Here is a 23220-nt window from a genome sequence, read left to right as displayed (position 1 = left end):
AAATGATATTGGGATTACTAGAGACCCTGAATTAGCTCATGCAGTACTTATCTTTTTCCTTTGTTGGTTGAAATTGCTGATAACCACTCCGATGAAAAGGTTCAGCATGAAGAAAGATCCAAAAATAATGAAAATCACAAAATACATATACATGGCTGGGAACGCTTCAAACTTTGGCTGTTCATCTATCTGTTAAAAAAAAAAAAATCAAAACAGAAAAATAATATTGGTAAAAATCAGATAATCGCAACTTTATCATTTTCAATTTATAATAAAAAATTCTATTTCTACACATTGAAACCTTTATTTAGATCTGTAAGTAGAACTGTCTTGTTCTGTCTTGTTACTGTTTGTAAAGATAATTACAAAGATACAAAACCCAATCCAGCTCTAGTAAATTTAATACTACTTAAGTAGTAAATGAACAGTTGCAATCAGAAGTGATACTGTGAATTTCCTACACAGAACAACAGCTCAGACTAAACATAACAGTGAACCTCCAACCCCTTAAACACTGTCTCAGACAAGACGCAATTTTGAAAATCCAGCTCACTACGATCGGCCCTAAAAGGAACAAACTTTTTAACTAGCAGCTAATTCAATAGATTGAAGCATACAGTGCCTGAATGAATAAGGAAAATGCAAATAAATTTAAACATACAAAAGTTAAAAGACACTGTACCAACAAGAGAGTGAGAAACAGCACATAGAAATGGGGAAGAAATAATAAAGGTGTCAAATATAAGGAAAAAAAGCTCCAGAAATAACTGCTAAAGATGCATGCCCATTCCCTCCAAGATCTTCTGAACTCTGTTTCCAAAACAGATTAGTCCAAAACTTGCAGCCTCTTCCCTCTGCCTTCTCGATATAGTAAGTTTTAGTGTGGTATCACTCCATTTTGACCAGTTTTCTCTTGTCTAAAAATTCCTGATATTTAGTACTCCAAGGATTATCATTTCACTGTGTAGCTTGATGCATTCATCTGCTTGTATTTCTGATATTGTAAATAAAGCTGAAAAATGAATGGTATGGATAGAAAAGGAAAGAAGGAAAGGGAAAATAATTAACATTTCATTTTAGTGACATACCTGACGAGAATCCACTGCTGCATACATAATATCCATCCAACCTTTAAAAGTTGCCTGGAAAAAAAACCATAAATTAAAATTTTTGTAAATTTCCTGCTTGTTAAAAAAGCAGGACAAGATTCAGCCTAACTAGTAAATATATCCTAAAAGTATAAAAACAATTTCTAAGAAAACAACAGACAATTCCTTCCTGCAATTTTTAGCAGCTCTGCAGAATCATGGAACACTTTGGAGAATATACAGCAATGAACTTCATTTAGAAAAGATACAGGCATAACAACCACTTTTAAAAAATGTCTTTCTCTGCTTTGTTGTGTTGTTAGGGAGATCAATAAATTAGCATCCCAATACTTTATGACTTATACAAGAAAATAAAATATAGAAATATAAATTGCATTGAACATTTTCATTCTTATCCACTCTGAACTAACTTTTATTAAAGAAAATGAGAATAACTTTAAATCCAGTAATATGCAGATTATTTCAGGCTTAGTATATTAATCAAAATAGAAACAAAATTGAAAAGCCATCAACACAGTGCTTGATTTTAACACAAGATTTCTTAAGTGTTCTGAGCAGCTTATAGATAAGAAAAATATTATGGAAGCTAAAATCCCCCAATTTCAGTGAGATAAACAGAAGTGCAGTGGTATCGCATGGTTGGGCTGCTCAACTCATTTCCTTGAAGAAAGCAAAACTGTGCATGTTTTTATAGAACTTACCACTTGGAGGAGAGCCAAGTATCCCATCCCAACATTATCAAAGTTCACATCAGTATTTGTCCATATGCCATTAAAGTGAGTACAATCATTTCTGTTCCAAACTGAACTGATGCTTTCTTTTGAGAGTGTGCATTTCCAAAATTTTTTTCCAAATAATTTTACTCCTGCAATGTTAAATAGGAGCCAGAAGACAATACAGACGAGCAAAACATTCAAGATTGAGGGGATGGCTCCCAAGAGTGCATTCACAACAACCTTAAATAAATAAAAGGAATGAAAAGAATGGATTATTTACATTCAATAGAACACTTTCCCAGAAAAATATTTTTCTTCTCCTGTATCTACTGCAGATTCTTACCCATATAAAAACTAGCAGATGACAAACATAAAGCTGGCTTTCAGCTCAACTTCAATCTTGTCTTAACATGTAATTCTGCAGTTTCTATCTTGCCTTTTTGAGGAAGGAAGTAAACCAGATGGCAGCCAGAATTATCTTTGGGTAAAACAAATACCTAAGATTCCGAGTCTGTAGTACCTAAGGGATCTAAAAGTCAGGTATAGGGGAACGGGTTCACAGAATCACAGAATTACTAAGGTGGGAAGGGACCTCTGGCAACCATCTAAGTCCAACCCCCCTGCCAAGGCAGGGCCACCTAAAGCAGGTTACACAGGAACACGTTCAAGTGGGTTTTGAATGTCTCCAGAGAAGGAGACTCCACAACCCTCCTACGCAGCCAGTTTCAGTGCTCTGCCACCCTCAACACTGAGTTCTTCCTTACGTTAGAGTGAAACTTCTTGTGTTTTAGTTTATGGTCATTGCTCCTTGTCCTGTTGCTGAGCACCACTGAAGAGAGTCTGGCATCATCCTCCTGGCACCCACCTTTGAGATATTTATATGCACTAATGAGATCCCTTCTCAGTCTTATCCAGACTAAACATGCCCAGCCCCCACAATCTCTCCTCATAAGAGAGTGGCTCCAGACGCCTAAACATACTTACAGCCCTCTGCTGGACCCTCTCTGGTTGTTCCTTGACTTTCTTGCACTGAGGAGCCCATAACTGGACAGAGTACTCTAGATGTGACCTCACCAGGGTCAAGTAGAGGGGTAGGATCACCTCCCTCAACCTTCTGGTCACACCTCAGGATACTATTGGCCCTCCTGGCTGAAAGGGCACACTGCTGGCTCATAGTCAACTTCCCATCCACCCATACTCCCAGGTCCTTCTCTGAACTGCTCTCTAATAGGTCAGCCCCCAACCCCTACTGGTACTTGGGGATCTTCCTCCCCATGTGCAATACCCTACACTTGCCCTTGTTGAACCTCATTAGGTTTCTTTCTTCCCACTTCTCCAGCCTATCAAGGCCCTGCTGAATGGCAATACATCCCTCAGGTGCATCACCCATTCCCCCCAGCTTCGTATCATCAGCAAACTTGTTGAAGGTACACTCTAGCCTATTATTTACCGTAATATCATAAATATCCCTTTCTTTTATCTTGGAGGGGGTTTGCAAGAGAACAACTTGCTCTACGTAAAGAAAGTGAACCTCACCCAATAACCACTGGCAACTGACTGCACACATTACATAAAGTAGAAAATCTGGCTTCCAAAAGGCAGTTTTGGTCAGCAGTCTTCCTTCATTTAGACTTGCTTGAGGATAAGGAAAATGCAAACCCAGGGTGACCAGTAAGCCTCTTCCAGAAATGGTACCAGTGAAAATGGTATTCCAGCTTTTGGAGCTTGTGCCGGTGACACCAAGGGACCTGACACAAGCAGTGATAAGAACTTGTAGTCGCAAATCCAGCTCATTAATGCTGAAAGGCAGGACCATGATTGTTGCCAGTGGGAATTTGAGGACTACTATCTATTTATTTTTTTCACCAGTCTTCACCCGTCTGTGAAGATCCCAATGATCTCTGCATATTGAACTTTTCAGTTCAGTCAATCCAAACCAGATATAACAGATATCTAAGACAACAGATGGCTCTTCTCTCCCTCAGCTGTCTCATCATAGAAGACTATCAGGTTCGATGGCTGCTTGTAACTGATTCCTTCTTGCCCTTAATGGCCTTTCTCCCCACTGACTTTAAGATTCAGTTCACTTACAGCAGATTTTAAAATCAAGATACAACAATCTCCTATTAAGAAAATCCCACACTGTTTAAGTTTGAAAGGATTGTTGTCTTTCAAATCCACCCTGGAGAACCTGAAATGTGGCACATGAGCCTGTCCAGGTAATTGCCAAGACGAAACTGGAAATATAGAAAGATGTTCCAGTGTTCACATTAGTATACATAATGATTCCTTGTGGTAGCACATTATTATTCAATTTCCTTATTTCATTTGTACTTACAAATTTCTGTGAAAGCGTTAAGTATTATTTCAAATTAACAGCCATACATATAAGAAGGCAATCTGAACCATCCTAATGTCATCAAGTCCCAAAAAGAGATTCACGGTTTAATTTTCACAAAAAAAAATCAAATGCAGCTATTAGAGAATATGCACACACACCTCCAATATCCTTACCTTGATCCCTTCAAATCTTGACAAAGCTCGGAGAGGCCTCAATGCTTTAAGAGTCCTGAGAGATTTCAGGGCATTCTCAGAGGAACAAAGTGATGAGGCAGGAGTAGTACTTAATCCCCAGGAAACAAATGACAGCTGTGTTCATTGAATTGAAACTGAGATTATTGAATGGTATACAAAAATTTATTTTATTTGCGTCAGCAGACAATCATAACCTGAATGTTCCAGTAAGTCTTCTTTGACCAGCAAGTCAAATGAAGAAAATACACATTCAAAGCTATCATAGTATAATTTCACTTTGGTATTTCCTAATATTTTAAAAATAATGGGATAAATTCATTCCAATTTGAAACACACTTTTCTTTTTTTTCCCTAAAAACAGTTCTTGTAATTTTTTTCAGAATGCTGGTACAGCAACCAAATTGGTAACTATGGTAGTTTCATACACTACCAGACCAGAAAGGACTGTTCAAATAAAATATTCCCATTTTCTGCATAGTTATTCTTGGAAGCGTATACAGTAATTAGTTATCATAAGTTAAGATGGTGATGTGGAAATAAAAAATATTTTTTAAAAGATAGCGATTCTTTATTTTATTTTTTGTAAAAGAAAAAAATGAACTGTAAAGATTATGTTTCATTATTGTTTCAATAATTCAGGCTTTTTCACTGTTCATGATTTGCCTCTTCCTATTTGAATTTTTTTATCTCATAGTCTAGCCTTTGTATATTTGCGTGCCTTTCTTCCATTCTGAACGGCATTGTTATTAATGTTGCAGAACTGTAATTGCTAAAGTCCTGCTATATATTCTTCATAAATAATCATATTAGATTTTTCTGCTGATTTTCCTAGTACTTTGCAACTTTCAATGCTAACTACTCAGAGGCTATCAAGCAGCTACTCTGATGTTACCAGAAGTCAGCTGCTCAGATGTATTGGGAAGATACTGAAATATTTTTCAGTTTTATATGGCAAGATTATATTATTTAACTTTGAGTTCATAATAAATATGTATATATCGAACACTCCATTACCTCCATTTCAGTATTGATGATTTCAGCATTTCTCTTTACAGCTATATAAAGGATTGCTAGCATTTCTTAGAACTGCAAAGCAAAACATACTTTTCTATGTCTTTAACTCTCTGGCTAATTACTTTTCCAATAATGCTTTTCAGCTCTTTATACCATCCAAATTTTTTCTCTTTAAAGAAGAAAATCTACTTTTTTCTGGTTTTAAATACCAGAGCCGACAACAGCTTCACCTTTTTTTACTGTCTTAATTAATTTATTTTACTTTTATTTCTGATTGCTAATTGTACTTTCTCTCTCTACTTATGTTTTCATAACCAACATTTTTTTTGAGGACCACAACTTATGGTCATCAATGACAGTGACACCAAATAAAATTTTCTTAATCGACTTCTGATTATTACTTAAAACTGCCACTTAAATCTGTTCTAACATTTCCTTTGAGTATAATTTTTTCAACTTTTGGAAACTGTCTTTTAGACTTGTGTTAATTCATAATTAATTTTTACATGCAGCTCTTTATACAGAAAACATCAAAATCAATACATAAGACAAGCTGAATATAATACTTACACATACAAGGATGAAGTCTAGCCAACACCAGGCATTTGTGAAATAACTGTGCAAACCATAAGCCACCCATTTCAGCAGCATCTCCATAAAAAAGATGTAGGTAAATATTTTATCAGCAAATTCTAGGAGCATTTTCACTTTTTGTCTCTCCTGTAGGTGAATATCTTCAAATGCCTGGAATTTCAGAATTCAGTTTTAAAACAGTTCGGTAGTTTTATGGAAAATCTTTTAAATTCCACAAGAATGCACAGTTTGGCTTATTATAACCATTTCATATTAAATTATGGGCAACCACCACAAAGTTTTATGCTTAGAAATAAAAACCTAAATTGTAAAGTACAATCTCATTTTCAGATTGGTTGCAAAATCACATACTTTCAGATGTTTATGCTCGACACTTCTTCAAAAAATTATCTCATGAGGGTCAATTGTGGCTACCAAAAATCTTGGCTTCCTGAATTACTGGATAATTTTGAAGGTGTTAGTCTAAAATTCTTCACAATAAAGCTTGAATTAAACACATTAAGCACTGTCTTTCAGACCTAGGTCTTCCAAATGTGTCATCTTTAGTTAGCCTGCAAAGCTGTAATAAAGATATGAAAAAATATGACAAGCACTTCACCTGGAATTGTTAATTGCCAGAGTTCCACAATTTTTCACCTAAACCTTGACATTACTTTGATGTCAGTAAGGGTTTTGGAAAATGTTTTATTGAGTGCTTTAGTTTACATCATTGTTTGCTTGTGTTTAATGTATTTGCTGCCTTGCTAATTTATTTTAAAGTTTTGATACTGCCATTCTATTCTCAGTTCCTTTTAGCACCTTGCACTACTTCCTCACCAAGGCTCTGGTGATGTCTTCATTCTTCCTTTCATCCATTTCTCCCCCACCTTATAGCTCCATCTCCATTCAATTTCTCTTTCGCTGCCAGCATTTCTCATGACCTATCCATCCATTTTCACTACCACTATTTCCCTCATGTCTGTCATTACTTTTACTTAAAACTTTCGTTACTTATGTAGATAAATCAGAAGCCACACTGTACCACACCCTTTCTGACCCTCTACTATCCCTAGATATAAATTACTTAATCTCCTTTTGTCTCTTTCACATTCTGTCTCAAGAGCTGAAAGTGTCTCTAGAGCACATCAGGGCATTTAACAACTTCCCTTTCTTTTATCCTTATTCAAATCTATGTCTCTTTCTCTGAAATAGCCTCTGCAGCTGCTAACTTTTTGTCTTCTTTCTTGCCATGAGACAAGTAAAAAAGTTGAAATGAGAAATTTGTTTGTCTGTCCTCTCAGAAAGAATATACTATCTCATATCCTTAGGACGTTGGACCACAGCATCTTTATTTTATAGACACAGTATCTTTATTTTATAGAAGAGCAAATGAAGTACAGAAAGATCAATTAATTTGCCCAAAGTCACATGGCTGTAGTCTTTGACAAAGATCAGGAACCAAACAGAGGGTGTCAAAACTTTAATCCACATCCAGTTTCAATCTACATCAGCTCCTCACTTAACAGCTCCTTACCCAACCCTGAAATCCCTCATTCTGCTGTTATTTTTTAATAAGATCATGAACAGTCAGCACCATTTAAGGAAACAGTGGGCTGTGTTACATGACCTGGATGGTCCATAGACCTTTGGTTCAGGAGAGCATGGCAGCAAAGAAAACTCAGTGGTTTTGCAAGCATTAGCCCAGCTATAGCGGGCCTTAACGGTTATGAGTTATCGCCAGTCACATTAATCTGGTGGAACTTACGCAGTCCTGCTCCACAGTGTAATGAAACAGTAAAACTGCTTCTGGACCGAAGTGGTCTTTAAAGCAGTGGTCATTCAATTGTGCTACAGTCAGAAGAAATGTGTACAGAGCAGAGCTGTCACTGTGTCCACAGAACTACTAATTTGACTGTAGGTAATTGAGAACTTCTGGCATTCATGTACATAAGCCTATTTACCATTTCCTACATTTTTTCTGAGCAAGTTTGATAAGTAATGTCATCTTTTTCACTGTTTAACCTTGACTACCTTGATTTCTACCTACTAGTCAAATCACTCATCATTTAGCAGTGATACTCTTTCAAAATTCTAACTCTTCTTTTGCTCTGAGCACTGAGCATTCACCACATACTTTTCTATGCATTCTTTCTATGATCACCACCTCATCTGATTTGCTTTCAAGCAGGGACATGCCTGATGGTATGGTGCTGCTTCATTCTAGCTGGTTCAGGAAATTCTGTATCAACAAACAATTTTAAAAATAGAAAATGGACAAGACCTTTTTCACAATAGGACAACAGTATCTTAGGAATGTGAAAGTTCTTAACACTACAATACGTCTTCGATGAAAAGGATTTGTTATTTTTTTTTATATAAGCCTTCCTAATAAATTTCATACCCTCATTTAGCCTCCTAGTTAATCACACAAGTGTGTGAGGAATCATATTCCATGAACAGTGTGCATGAGGCCCTCAGTGACATAGTTTAGTGACGGTCTTGGCAGTCCTGGGGTGATGGCTGGACTTAAAGGTCTTTTCCAACTTAGCTGACTCTATGATTCTATGAAGAACTATGAGAAGACTATGATCCCATATATTTAAATATCTTGTCCAAGCTGGGGAGAACCTTATAACTTCTAAAGGACATGTTTATAATACTTGTGTCTCCCTGGGGAAAGGAATGTGAGAGTAAAAGAAATAAATATAATAATATAATTTTCCTTTACTGACAACCATCAATTCAAAATTTGAGAAATTAAATTAAATTTACCAGTGCTGCGCTGCTCAATATTATCATAAAAATTATAAAATGTTCAAACCAGCTATGTTTAACAATTCTGTAACAGGTTTTTCTAAAGTTCCACCAAGTTCTGCCTGGAAACCTAGTGGTATCCAATGCACAACATGGAAAACACTCAACGCAACCTGAAAAGAGAAAGAAGAACACGTTGGTCCCATGGAAAATGTAGAGACATAGAACATAAAAAGTGTAAGGTATCTTAATATGAGTTTCCACAGTCTATACAACCAATGTGATGTTTTACCTAAGGGGTGATGCTGTCTCTGAAGCAATCAAAAGCTAAATAAAAGACAAAATTTGTAGGTAAAAATATCTTTAAATAGAGCAACTTATACATGGAAAAAGCAGAAAAGCCACTGTGTCCACAAGCCCTTCTGTGGGCACAAAAAGCCATTAGTTCCATCTAAAAAATTTCTTGAGTTATTTTGTTTGCTTGGTTGTTGGTTTTTTTTGTTGGTCTTTTTTTTTCCCCTGCATTTATTCTTTTGAAAATCGATAATGTAAAAATTGGTTAGTAAATTAGTATTTCTACTGATTATTTCACTCAATTGCACTGCAGAGACATTACAATTAGATTCTCTAGTCACCATTTTGCACTGGAAATGGACTTTTTCATTAATCTGTAAAGGCAGTAGGGTTGAACCATGAGGGTCAATGGAGTCTAAGGAACCATTCAGGCAATCAAAAGTAGGTGTCCACACTGGGATAAACTGTAAATTCCTCTGAATGCCATTAGCTGTATTGACTGGATATTCATCCACTGTGCTGGGAGCTCAGATAAATTCACTTAAAGTGACATTCAAGACACCAGATACAGACATACATATCCCGACATCCAGCTGCCCTTTCAGAAATGCTTTGAGTGCTTTTGCTCATATTCAGATACCTACAGTCTGATGCCTCAATATAAGACTGAATCACACTCCAAAGATGGCATTTTGCTACCTAAACACAGGTGTTTTAAACCAATTTAGGCCTCTTCGGATACCATACAGCTCCCGTGATACTTCTGCCAGCTTCATGCAGTTGTACTGCCTGCTCTCGGGCATCTCATATGGTTCTAAATGCTTGTGTTCAGGCATCCCAGCCCTGCTACAGTTCTGTGCTGGCTTCAGGTCTGTTTATCTGAATTTTTATGTTTATAAACAAGCGTCTCAGTTTTTGCCAATTTGGAAATGTTCTAAAGAGAACAAATGGACACTGGTTCATTTGGTGTCACCACAATATATAAAGGATTCTTACTTCCTGTAAAACAGTCCTTGGGTAGGTGTGAGTTTTGAGGCTGGGAAAAGGTCTCCAGGAGAATAACTGGATCCACAGTGCTGGCTTCAGAATAGCTACCACCATCACATTTCTGCAGAGGATGGTAAAGAAGAGGATTTGCTTTTTATTGATAAGGTTAACAGATTTAAAATAAATTAAACTTATCACACACACCCCCCAAAAAAAAGAAGAAACAAAAAGAAAACTGCACCCTATAAAATATCTTAATGAATTTAATGTTGCTGAACTACCAAAACAAAATTACAAACAAAAGGACAGAAAAGGCTAATCCTTCCTCTTTGTTTCCATGGCTTTAATTTAATAAAGTATCTTCTAGTCATCTACACTGGCCTTGCAGCAAGGAAAATATTTAGAAGAGATTATATTATGCTACAGCTTTACTTTAGAGAAAACTCTGATTTGTTCATGACAATCCAATTCTTTTTTCATTTTCAGAGACACAAACCATGTCTTAAAAGGCTTGAAGATAGGAAGGCCTAGCAGGAAAGAAATGTATGTATGGCTACACATTTCAAAGAGTTATTGTTATTGGCAAATAAACTACACACCTATAAAACTAAAGACAATAAGGAAAATAAGTATAAAGAAAAAGGAATAAAGCAACCTATCAGCCATAAAATATAAGTGCCCTGTATGACATGGAAAGGGAAGGCATAAGGATAGGGATAAAAATGAGAAGCCAGAAGAAGGGATAATTGCTGTTGTTGACAGCCATGCTGTTCTACACTAACTTAGGGTCCTAGGGAATCTTCAACATAGACAGAAATGTAATTACTTAAATTTATGAGCATTTTAATATTTTAATCTAAATATAATTAACAGATAAAATTAAATAACGTCTAGCAAATAAAACTTCCAGCCACTTCCTCTAAAATCAAAAAATACTGAAGTGGTTTGACATTTGGAGGTAGTAATCCAGAAAGCTGCCGGGCCATTGGAGGCAAGCCATGGTTCTTCACCTTTTGTGATGTGGAGCTGTTGTATTAGAATAACCTATGCTTCTAGACCAGAAAAAGTATGTCTGTTTGGGGAACTGTTCCTAGAGAAAAAATTTTTGCATCCAGGGTTGAACAAACAGAATTATCTATAAAATTGAATAATATGTAACACATATTTAAAATAAGTGTGTTTCTTGATTAATTTGTTTATTTATTTTGTACAAAATATTATCTGAAGCTACACTGTCAGCCATGGTTGTTTCTGAGAGACAAACCTCCATGCTTTAAACTATTATTGCCTCTAGAAATATGTAACATTTTCACAAGGATTATACTTACTACTCTTTGGAAAACCCCAGCTTATCCTGTCATTGATGAATGAGGGAACCACTGTGACAATTTTCATCTCTAGCATATTCTGCAAGGTGATAAAATTTATAATTACCTCTTTTTGCTCTTTCTTTTGGTGTATTTCTGAAACACAACTTAAAGTTTCAGAAGTCCCAGAAATCTGACTGAAGACACTTGAACTTCGGCACTCCCTTCTATGTCTTAACCTGTCTCCCTGCATAAAATAATGCAAAACAGTTGACTTTCCACATTTACTGACATTCTTAAAAGTAAATATTCTTTAACAGAATCTAAATCATCCACAAAATTCAGCATGTTTGTCTTTTTACAGATAATTAAATTATATCCATAAAGGCATGTAAAAGAATGGTTTTTTTTCTTCAATTTCAAATACTGTGTTCCTGTAGTTACACTGTGGAAAGGTACCATGCCTCGAGACCTACGTTTAGCCCACTGATGTATTCTTGCATCCAAATCACTAAGTTCAGATGGACTAGCTCAGCTGGACCCCAAGAATCTTTTCATCTTTCTAGTTACAGGGAGAATGGCTAAGTGATCCAAACCAGATCTCAGTCTTGTGCTGGTTTTGGCAGGGGTAGAGTTTGTTTTCTTCACAGTAACTAGTATGGGGCTGTGTCTTGAATTTGTGCTGGAAATACTGTTGATAACACAGCAATTTTTTCATTATTGCTGAGCAGTTCTTACGCAGAGTCTAATATGGGTAGGTGCACAAAGGATGCTGGGGTACACAAAGAGCTGGGACAGCTGACCCAAACTGACCCAAGTAATATTCCATACCATATGGCATAATGCTTAGCATATAAAGCTGGGGAAGAAGAAGGATGAAGGGGGGATATTTGGAGTGATGGAGTTTGTCTTCCCAAGTAATTGTTACACATAATGGAACCCTGCTCTCCTGGAGATGCCCAAACGTCCACCTGCTGATGGGAAGTGGTGAATGAATTCCTTGTTTTGCTTTGCCTGTATGGGGGGCTTTTGCTTTACCTATTAATCTGTATTTGTCTCAGCCCATTAGTTTTCTCACATTCTTTCATCCCAACACAGGTGGAGTGAGTGAGCAGCTGTGTGGTGCTTAGTTGCCATCTGGGGTTAAACCACAACAGGTTAATAATTTTTTGTTCACCTTCTGACAGAAGGTTGTAAGGAAGGTATATTGGAGTCTGCTACCTCTTATTACAACTGCGTGTGAATAAGGCAGGCTTCTGAAAGAAATTAGCTTGATGTCCCTTTTTGCTAATAAAAGCTGAAACTACTATTGTGTGTTTCATACACAGCTGCAGTGCTGTCAATGGGCTAAAAGGTACCACCCTTACCTTCTATAGGCAAAAATATTTGTACAGGAATAAGACTCTCAGAGGATGACCTAATGATTTTGAACTAAAATGCATTCATGCATGCTTACTGCCTTCTAAGATACGTGGGCGGTATCTTAAGACATACCCATGGCATGTTAGATACAGCACAGGATATAGAGGAACTGACAGACACCTTTTTATAGATGCATTTAGAAGCTGTATGAGATGATCCAGCACCTCAAATGACACTTGACATCTATAAGGTGAGTAGTACGTGGAATCCTGAAATTCAGGTATCTAAGCGGTGTAATCTAATTGCGGCTGGTACCCAGTGTCATCTGAGGTGTTTCTACACACCCCTGGCCACCAGATGTCAACAGAAATTCCTATAGCTTCTGTGTCTTATTTGTCAGTCCCATGTGGATGTGACAGATACCCCAAGTATCTCAAATATCCCAAAATGCCTATGTACAGGAAAATTAATCACACCGTTTTATCATGGCAATATAAACACCTCACACGCAGAAAGACTTGAGCTTTTACCTGCCCAACACAAAAAAATAAAGAGATGTAAAGGGGAGTCCAAAGTATCACAGAAGTGAAAGGGGGATTAAAAAAAATTAAGAAATTAATTTTTTAAGGAGAAGCTTTTATTTGCTTTTTCATCTGGACTCTGTGCAACTGACAAGCAACATAAAAACAACACAAGAATACTGTCCTCAAAAAATTCCAGGTGCCGTCTGTAAGGCAAAGGAGACTTTCTGTCTTGATCAAACTTCATTTAGCAATTGACAACCATAAATGGAAGCAAAACAGACCAAAGTAGAATGATAGCTATCAATGAGAAGAATGATGAAAAAGTGAATATTCAACATTATTAAATAACTGAAACTATTTGGGTCTATTTTGCATTTTGAAGCTACTAGAAGAACAAAGAAAGTAAAATGACAGAAATGACAGAAAGGATAACATTTACAGTTGAGTCTTCAAGATCATATTTATAGATGCAAGTTACAATAATTTTTCAAATATTACTATTCCCTACCTGTTTTCTGTATTCTGTTTCTGTGCATACACTGTGCTCATCACCACCTTCATCCGTGTAAGTCTCTGGTACTGCAATAGGAACACAGGTACTATGACTGGTCAAAAATTCTTCATATTTCATTGTTACTGAGCAATTCCTCTCAGTATTGTAATAACCCAGGTCTAAGCAGCTGTTGTCTATATCTTTTCTGACATCTATCATGGCATAGTTATTTTCCTCTATGTCTTTGGCTGAAATTTTCACCAAAGTCTTCTTTTTGGCTGTTGTTTTGAGGCTTCGTTTCATTGCTTTGCAACAACGACCCAAAATTCTGTCTTTCACAGACTGCAGGCCCTTGCGAATATGCACAATGGTAATCTGACTTTTGGTCATTTGTCCAGATTCCTCTTGATCCGTTGAGGAGTCAGTATTGAATGAATTCAGCAGCAAGGCAATGAATAGGTTGAGCACCTTAAAATAGTTAAAGTAAGTTGGAGACACTACTGGTAACAGAAAAGGCATTTCAGAAAACCTTCCTTAGATAAAAGCATCTCAGTCTTGCTTTCATCAACCACTGCAATGAAATAATTTACTATTATACTGAAATATTAATATATTATAATATGGCTCTTTCTGGAAGGAAGGGCAGGAACAAAAAGAAAGAAGTGACAGTTTGAGTCTAGCAAATATATTTTCACATGCTCTGATGTCCATAATGTCTACAAGGAGGTAGATATGTAGAAAAACAGCAGGCAAAGATAAATTTTAGTAACACTACCATCAAAAAGGATCTGGTATGTGCCAACAAATCAAGCACATGGAAAAGATTTTGTCTTCCTGCATATACACAGTAGAACAATTATGTGGCACACAAACCAGAAAATCTGGGGACTTTAGATAATAAAAGGATAAGTTGGCAAGCTTAAAAGCACTGACTAATTTGGTTAATTGATCCTAGTAACACCAAAGATGAAAAAATCAGAGACCAAATTATCAAAAGCACCGCACTTCTATACTCTGGGTAGAAGAAATAATTTTATTTTGCTTAGCAGCTACCTTTTGTGTGAGAAAGAGAAAGGGGAAAAGGAAAAAAGTCAGAAGAAAAACATACATTAAGTAACATCCAGAAAAAAAGAATACTGTGAATATTTTTCAAATAATAAAGTTTGCCTTGGAAAAAAGATGCTGATGTAATTGGATTCATTCAGAATGGACTGAAAACTAGCTTGAAACTCACCACCAGGTTTCCTATGACCAGGACTACCAAGAAAATGGGAAGACATAGCCCTTTTCCAGCCACTTCCATACATTCCCACATGGTTTCAATCCATTCTCCACATAATATTCGGAATATAATCAGGAATGAATGATAAAAATCCTTCATATGCCAGCGTAACTGTGCATCGGTGCTTATTTTACAAGAATATTTTTCATAATAAGGGCCTAAAACCTGCTTTCCTACTACGGCAAAAATAAATATAGTGACAATCAAAACCAGAGTGAGGTTACCCAGAGCACCAACTGAGTTTAGAATTATTTTCATAAGAGTATTTAAGGCTGGCCAGAATTTTGCCAATTTGAAGATCCTGAGCTGTAAGTAAAACACAAGAGAACAATGTGAGTAGCAAACACTACATAGGTAGCACAGCACAAATAAAAAACAGACCCCGCATTTATCATGCTGGCTTTACTACAGGAATACCATCATAACTTTTCCCCGAAGAAAGGTTTATATTTGTTCCAATGTGAAACACTGTGCTTCAGCTCAGATAGTTAATTAGTATTAATAGCGGTGATGACAACAGAAATATTCAAGTGGCCTATAGGTACTTGCATGAGGCTTATGAAATGACTGAATTGTAGACTAAATCAAATATATAAGAAAAATTGAAAAAATATTTTTTTCTGCCTCTTACACAACTGAATTAAAATAGGATCTGAAAAGACAGGTCAGATCTTTTGCATGCATTCTCATGAGTAAAAAGGACACTTTTAGTAAAATCAGCATCAGGGCTGCTCCAATCTTTCAGTCATGATCACAAGATGAAACAGAATTCAAATGAATTTCTACGTGTGATGCCTCTGAAAAGCTATGAAGAATGTTGGAAACATTTAGGAAATATAGCACTCCGAATACATAGTAAGGATGCAAACAAAACCATAACATTACACATAGAGATCTCAGAGATACTCTTCCTGTTCCCTAAGATGAAGGAAATCCTTGAAAAGACCTCATGGCCAAGCTTAAGCCTTGAGGAAAGCTGTGTTATTTTACAAATCAAATTTTACAAACTCAAAAGGAAAAGCTGTGAGGGAACCACTGCTATCCCTAAGCTCAGATAATACCTTTTCCTAATGGAAGATCTGAAATGTAGTTGAGTGGTGCCACTGTACAGACCTAACAGAAAGCCATTGAATTGTCTGCTATGTCAAATCTTCAAAAGAGCACATTGTGCCACAGGATTTATAGTATCCAATATACACAGTATAATAATCATATTGAATGCATTTGTTAATATTAATTTAATATTCACTCTAATTAAATATTCACATGGGCTTGCTATTTACTAATGAAGAGAAGTGATATAACGGGTTCATCAGTAAAATAATTTGAGGGTGTTTCACTGTAATCTTTATAAATCTATACAACATATACTTAAAAAAAAGAATAAAGAAATAATTACCAGCCTGAAATATGATAGATTTTCTTCAAAGCTTATTAGGTCAATCATAACAACTATGCTATCAAAAATATTCCATTTTTGCTGAAAATAGTTGTAAGGATCAAGAGCAATGATTTTCAAGATCATTTCTGCTGTAAAAATCAGGGTGAAGACCTGGAAAGAGGAAAAAGAAATCCAGCAAAAAGTCACTGACAAAGTATGTCTCTTTATGGGATTTTCCAAATATAAATACAGGGTCATAACTCCATATTCACTCTAACATAGACCTAACTTACCAAGTCACTTCTATAAAATAGTTCTTTGTAATCATGGTTCACACCAGGATGCTTCAAAGCCATGAAAAAGGTATTTGCAATAATGCAAACCATGATCAAGGTTTCAGCAGATGGATCCAAAATTACCATTTTCACCTTCTCTTTGACTGCTCTCCAGAATGAACAACAATTCCAAATTAGACACTTTCGAGCAAGATGTTTCCATTGAGAAGGGCATGTAATTTTTGACTTTTGCATGTCTAAATGACAAAGAGGTAAAGTGACATACAGATAATTTTATGTGCAATATCAGCATGAAGAAAAAGACAATCACTCATAGAAATATCTGAAAAGAAAAATCATTCATGTGAGCAAAACAGCATCACTGAAAATAAAGTTTCAGCATTCTACACAAACTTATTACAGGCTATTTGAAGGTCACTATCAACAAATCTCTTAATTAAGAAACAGGTGATATTGCCCACCTCTTCATATGTTTATTAAACTATTGAAGGATGATAGAGGATCTGTATTAAGGAGAAATAACTTAACTGTCTTTGGAAACTGTCAGCTAGTTTTCTGTGCGCTGCATCGATGCAGTCACAAATGCAGCATGGCTTGAAGAAAAGCCCAGCATAAAATGAAGAAGGGTGTGCCCCATATCTTGATGTCCCATAGTTGAAGATATGATCATAAGATAAGTTAGAAGGGACCTCAGATCTGTACTGCAACCCCCTTCTCAAAGCAGGGTCAGCTATGAGGGCAGACACACATAAACTGTTCCGCTGCCCATAGTGAAAATTTCTACTTACACACAGTTTGAAACTCTCTTCTTTCAATTCATGTCTGTTGCTTCATCTTCTGCTGTGTGCCATTGTGAAGAGCCTGGCTTCATCTTCTTGAGAATGTCTTCCTACACACTGGAAGGCTGATATTAACTTCGCCTCAAAGCTTTCTCTCTGGCCTGAACCAGCCCAGCACTGGGCAAGTGCTCCAGCAACTGGCTTGGAATCACCCTACTGAACATAATGTATGTCTTGTACTGGGGAGACTGGGGGGCAAACTGGGCACAGTATGTGGTCTAGGATGTGCTTAATAAATGGCAATAATCACTTTTCCCCTGGCTATACTCCTTTTAATAAGACTAGGATACTGTTAGCCATTGCTGCTACAAGGGCATGTTGCATGCTCAGCTCACTGCCCACAAGGACCCACAGGGCCTTTCCCGCAGAGCTACTTCCCAGCCAGCCAGCTCACAGCCTGTATTGTTGCAAGAGGTTCTTGCAGATTTGTTGACGTTTACATTTGCTCTGGTTGAATTTTCATAAGGTTCCTGTTGGCCCATTCCTCCAGCCTAAGTCCCTCTAGATGGCAGCCCTTACCTCCAGTGTATCAAGAGGTTCCCCCTTAATTTGGTGTCATCTGCAAAATTCAAGATCAAGCTCTCTGTTGCCTCTTCCAGGTCACTTAGGACAAGATGGGTCCGAGGATACACCCCGGTGGTACTCCACTTGTTACCTGCCTCCAGGTAGAATACAGCTTGTTCACCAGACACTTAAGTCCAAACATCCAATCATTTTTATTTTTTTTTGACCAGCTGGTTGTCTACCCTTGCAGATCCTGACACCCTAACTTGGAAGAAAAAGTACTGTGCGAGACAGTGTTGTAAGAATTGCTAAAGTCAAGGTAAATGAAAACACTGCTCTCTTCTCATCCACAAACCCCATTCATTTTGCTGGGCAATCAGCTTGGCCAGGTATGATCTTTGGTAATTTTAAGTCGTAATTACAGATATGTGATATGAAAATATTTACTTTACTGAAAGGTACATTTAATAGCAGCATAATTTCCTCCAGCAACTTTTAAAATAATGCTGGTTGTTTGTGACATTTTGATCTCTTAGGTCAAGTTACACAATCACCATAGGAAAAACACTAAAGAATGACTTAACACAAATTACCTGTAATAATAGTGGCTGCACTCATTAACCTTTGTCTTTGAAAAGGATCATTAATAGAGTCCACTGACAATTCATAGGACAGCAGTATCTGCCTCTAGTTAGAAAGACAACAGAAGATAATATAACAAAAGAATATGAAGAAATGGCAAATATTAATAAAATTATGTCCAGCATAAGATCAATATGGCTTTTTAAATACATATTTTATGAATGTTTTACATATTTTACATTTACTTCCTTGCTGGAAAGATGTAAAATGAAACAATACAACAATACCATGTGTTTGCTTTTGATGGTGTGGTGGTGTGTTCCACCCCCCAACCCTTTATTTCCCAACTCTGCTTAAGTGGTAACTATCAGTGGTGGTGGTAATGCATATGTCTGGGAAAGGCAAAGAACATTTCATCAAAACCAGTAATATTTTTCAAGAAGTTGTTTCCTTCTGAAAATATTTACCAACTATAATAATGCCATTATATAAGTACTGCTGGGGTCTTGGTAACGTGATAGTAAGGACTGTCCACGAGATATACGGCATCTTGCCAGTGTCAACGGTACTGTAAAAAAAACCTCAAGATTAGGAAAAGTAACAATTTCAACTCTTAAAAGCAGTTTCTTAATGGATTTAAAAAGGAGTGATGAGCATGGAAGCCAGAAGTCACAGCTGTAATCAAGATGTGAAATAGCACGTGTAGGTTTCAGCCTAATATTCAGGCATCCACGTTTAATTTGTTCATGTGCTAAAATCTGCTTTATTATAATTGATGTTTTATATATATATGTTTGATTCATTTAAATCTAAGTGTATGAAGCCATTTGAGACTGCCTGTTTAGACATTTGATATCTGAGACATCCACAGTCTCAGACCAAGCAGACATGACACATCATGTCTGTACCCTTCTGTAGAGCAGGTGGACGCCAAGTAAGACACTCTAGAAAACATCAAATGTCACTAGGGATTAATTTGTGACCCAAAAATTCAAATCTATAGTCAACTCTGGGAGTTTAGAATGTAAATAACATGTAGACACCTGCAAACAAAAACCTGGAGCACAATTCAGTTGCCTAAATCTAGAAATTTAGTAACATTTAAGATGACATAATGTATTTGAGATATTCACACAGTGCTGGAAGATGTGCCACAGACACCAAAGATACCAGAATATCCAAGATTTCCAAGAACATCTAAAAATGTCACTAGATTCTTATTGTTACAAAAGTGAATTATGCCCCTAACATTAGATATCTTCATACTGAACTAAATACAACCCAGAATATTTAGGCCAGAGAACTAGGTGTGTGTACAAAAAAAAAAAAAAGAAAGATTAGGCCATTAGGGAAATTCTAAAACTTACAGGATTTTGTGTGTTTATTTATGCAGCACAATAGAGATGCTGACAGATCTTTCCACAGCTCTATGTGCTGAGGTCTACACTGTGTCTTAACTATGCTACTGACAACCACTTCAAACTTCCCTTTCAAGTCCATTTAGTTCTGTCTCTCTCTGGTCCCAGAAATCTAGCTTTCAGATTGCTTTAAAACACAAGTTAATCCAATGCATGAAAGAGAGAGGGGTGGGAGGAGGTGTGTGTTTAAGAAAAAAAAAAAATGAAGGAAAAGATTGCAAATAAAGGAAGATTTTCTTCTCATCTACTTGTCATACCACATCTAAGTCTAATGAACCTATCTTCTGTTTCAAATACTTACAAGCTTCTTGTGGCAGTGAACAGGCTGTGACTGAAACATATGTCCATCTTTGTCATGATCACTTAAAATTGAACTTTTGCTTAAAATAGGTTTTTCTTTCTTCACTTCTTTTTCTTCTGAATTTTTCAACTCAGCAGCTGACATTTTGGATTCAACATGTAGGGCCCTATTACCTTCTCCGACAGCCAACATCTGTAAAAGAATCAGCAAAAGATCTGTCTAATAATACAGGGCAAATGCCAATGCATGGATTAGGATGATATACAATTTAATTATTATGTTATCTGCATGCCCTGAACCAACAATTCCTACTTTTAAAATATTAAACTACTATAAAAAGATAAGAGTACAAAATGCTATTTACAATACTGAAAGATAAAACAGTGTTACTTACCAGCTACTGTAATTAAAGTCTGTCTTTGCCACTTTAGATATTGCATTTGTATCTGAATTACAGGATACTCTGCTGTATCCTTTTACTCTCCTTTTCCTGCTTTGGAAAGGACCTTGAGCCCAAAGACAACAGAAGACTAAGGGCTTAAACAAAATCCTAAAGCATTAAACCTTTCTGAACTACTAATCCCGTTGAATGAAGAATAGGTGGAAGAATAAGTAAAGCTTGGCAAGCTGGAATTTTGGACAGAGAAACATTACAGGCCTGTCAACAGCTAGAGAGGAGGGATTTGGCAAACTGGTGATGCAATTCACCTTAATGATGAAACTGGATAATTGTTAGAGAATGTTTGAATGTCCTTTTACAAGTCTGACTTTTCTGTCAGTAAATCAGAGGTATCTTTTATAAAAAGTTAGAAGATAAAATGTCCTACCAATAATTTTCAGTCTATCTTATTGCCTCACCTCAGAGCTTCATTTCTTAGAAATAAAATAATTTCTCAGAAATAACAACAAAGTGACACCTGCTCCTATAGAGGCAAGGAATGAATGAATCTAGGCAATATTGTGCCAAGAGGAAATACTACAGAAATTTGATGTGTGTCTATGAGGTCTCCAAACCAACAGCAAAGAAAACACAATCTCTGGATGTCCATCTATATTAATATGGAACTAATGGCATTAGCCTGGACAAAGACTATGACTACTCTTGTCAAATGGTAAGCCTTCTGCATACAGTCACTCAAAAAAAGGCACGACATGCCTTAAATAGCCAATCAAGTGGCTCTCAGAAAGCCTACATTTTTTAATCAGTCCTGAAATCTACCAGCATCAGAACTTCCAATATCAAGGAACTGTAGAAATGACAATTTTTCTTATACAGAATCATAGAACAGTTAGGGTTGGAAAGGACCTTAAGATCATCTAGTTCCAACCCCCTGCCATGGGCATGGACACCTCACACTAAACCACTTCACCCAAGGCTTTGTCCAACCTGGTCTTGAGCACTGCCAGGGATGGAGCATTCACAACCTCCCTGGGAAACCCATTCCAGTGCCTCACTACCCTAACAGGAAAGAATTTCCTCCTTATATCCAATCTAAACTTCCCTTGTTTAAGTTTTAACCCGTTACCCCTTGTCCTGTTACTACAGTCCCTAAGGAAGAGTACCTCCCCAGCATCCCTATAGGCCCCCTTCAGGTACTGGAAGGCCACTATGAGGTCTCCATGCAGCCTGCTCTTCTCCAGGCTGAAAAGCCCCAACTTTCAGTTTACACACTTGTACTTCCTTCATCAAACTACACGGTAATAGCAAGAAGGAATATTCAGAGAAAGGATTTTTTTGTACACAGCAATAGTAGCAGTGTACGAGAATGGGGTAAACCACAGAGCACAGGCACCTGTGCATTTCCATGAAAGCTATATACTTGCCATCAAGCCAGTCCTGTGTAATATCAGGTCTCCCAATCCTAAAACTTAATATGATTGAACTTGGACTTATTCTGTTAGTTTGTAATGCAGAAATGCTTATATATATTTATATATATATTTATATATATTTGTATGTATAGACACACACATGCATTTATAAAACGACAGAAAGACAAAGTGTAAGAAAATATTTCAAAAAGCAGATGCTTAATTAAAACTCTTATTTCCCTAATTCACAAACAGAAGAAAACAAAAGGAACCATATATTATATATATATTATCTGTAATAATTTACAAACCTGTTCTTCCTTTAGAATTTGATAGGCATCATGAAGTATTTTTTCCTTTTCCTCTAGAGCTTCATTTTGCTCTTTATATGCCAAAGTTACCACAGCCAAGATCAGATTGAAGAGATAAAATGAGCACAAAAAGATGACTGCCATAAAAAATAAAACGTAGCTCTTTCCAGATGTACGGATAGTCTGTGAGGAAAAGGTTATAATAAATAAAGGTTATAATAATTTCTATACAAACTAACTTTTAAAATAGGATTTCTAACTAACTTTAAACAATTTATTTTCCTATAAAACACAAAGGCTCAACATACTGCACTGTTTTCATTAAAAAAACAGTAGGATATACCTCTGGTCTAAGTTAAATAGGAGGTGTAGAAATACATCTAGTCAGGAGTTCCCCTGGCCTCCAAGTGATTAAATTTCAGCTCTTAAAAATGTCTCTGTGATCACACAATGTTTTCTCTTTCTTAACAGACCATCAAATGTCCATAATGATGTCATTGCAGAGAATAATTTACAAAATATGTTCTTAAAATTAAATTTAATATCTCACAGCAAATTGGGCAAATGATCATCAGAGTTTAACTTAAGAGAAGACAACTTCAGCTGTAAAGAGATACACAGGTGGCTACCAGAGGAATTAATAAAACTCACTAATACAGATGAAAGTTAAGATCATCTAAACAATCATGAAAGATGTTGTGATGAGAGAATCAGAGGCAGTATTTAGACTGATTGCTTACTGTTACATTTTCTCAATTTGTAAAGGCTGCTGTAAATAAGGTGGACCATATGAAAGTTACAAAACAAGGCAGAGGATAATACCTTT

At 36.5% G+C, this 23220-nt stretch overlaps 1 protein-coding gene across 2 annotated transcripts in view; it reads right to left on the bottom strand.

Moving 5' to 3' along the window:
• LOC133280005 (sodium channel protein type 5 subunit alpha-like) overlaps positions 1 to 23220 on the bottom strand; it is a 40730-nt gene that overhangs the window by 4578 nt on the left and 12932 nt on the right. For both annotated transcript variants that reach the window (XM_061474284.1, XM_061474283.1), the window contains 15 exons: positions 22395 to 22577; positions 20272 to 20463; positions 18564 to 18657; positions 16625 to 16863; positions 16350 to 16502; positions 14903 to 15256; positions 13684 to 14136; positions 11417 to 11536; positions 9992 to 10103; positions 8720 to 8874; positions 5945 to 6118; positions 4340 to 4474; positions 1811 to 2065; positions 1089 to 1142; positions 48 to 189 (listed from right to left, as the gene is read on the bottom strand). In XM_061474284.1, the coding sequence (XP_061330268.1) occupies positions 48 to 189; positions 1089 to 1142; positions 1811 to 2065; positions 4340 to 4474; positions 5945 to 6118; positions 8720 to 8874; positions 9992 to 10103; positions 11417 to 11536; positions 13684 to 14136; positions 14903 to 15256; positions 16350 to 16502; positions 16625 to 16863; positions 18564 to 18657; positions 20272 to 20463; positions 22395 to 22577 (2815 nt within the window). The remainder of the gene's footprint in view (positions 1 to 47; positions 190 to 1088; positions 1143 to 1810; positions 2066 to 4339; positions 4475 to 5944; positions 6119 to 8719; positions 8875 to 9991; positions 10104 to 11416; positions 11537 to 13683; positions 14137 to 14902; positions 15257 to 16349; positions 16503 to 16624; positions 16864 to 18563; positions 18658 to 20271; positions 20464 to 22394; positions 22578 to 23220) is intronic.

The sequence above is a fragment of the Pezoporus flaviventris genome, unplaced genomic scaffold (genome assembly GCF_033815535.1).
Source record: "Pezoporus flaviventris isolate CSIRO_AGI_PZ_B2104156 unplaced genomic scaffold, CSIRO_AGI_Pfla_v1 ptg000079l, whole genome shotgun sequence".
NCBI lineage: Eukaryota > Metazoa > Chordata > Aves > Psittaciformes > Psittacidae > Pezoporus > Pezoporus flaviventris.
This window is presented reverse-complemented; position numbering and strand designations above follow the sequence as displayed.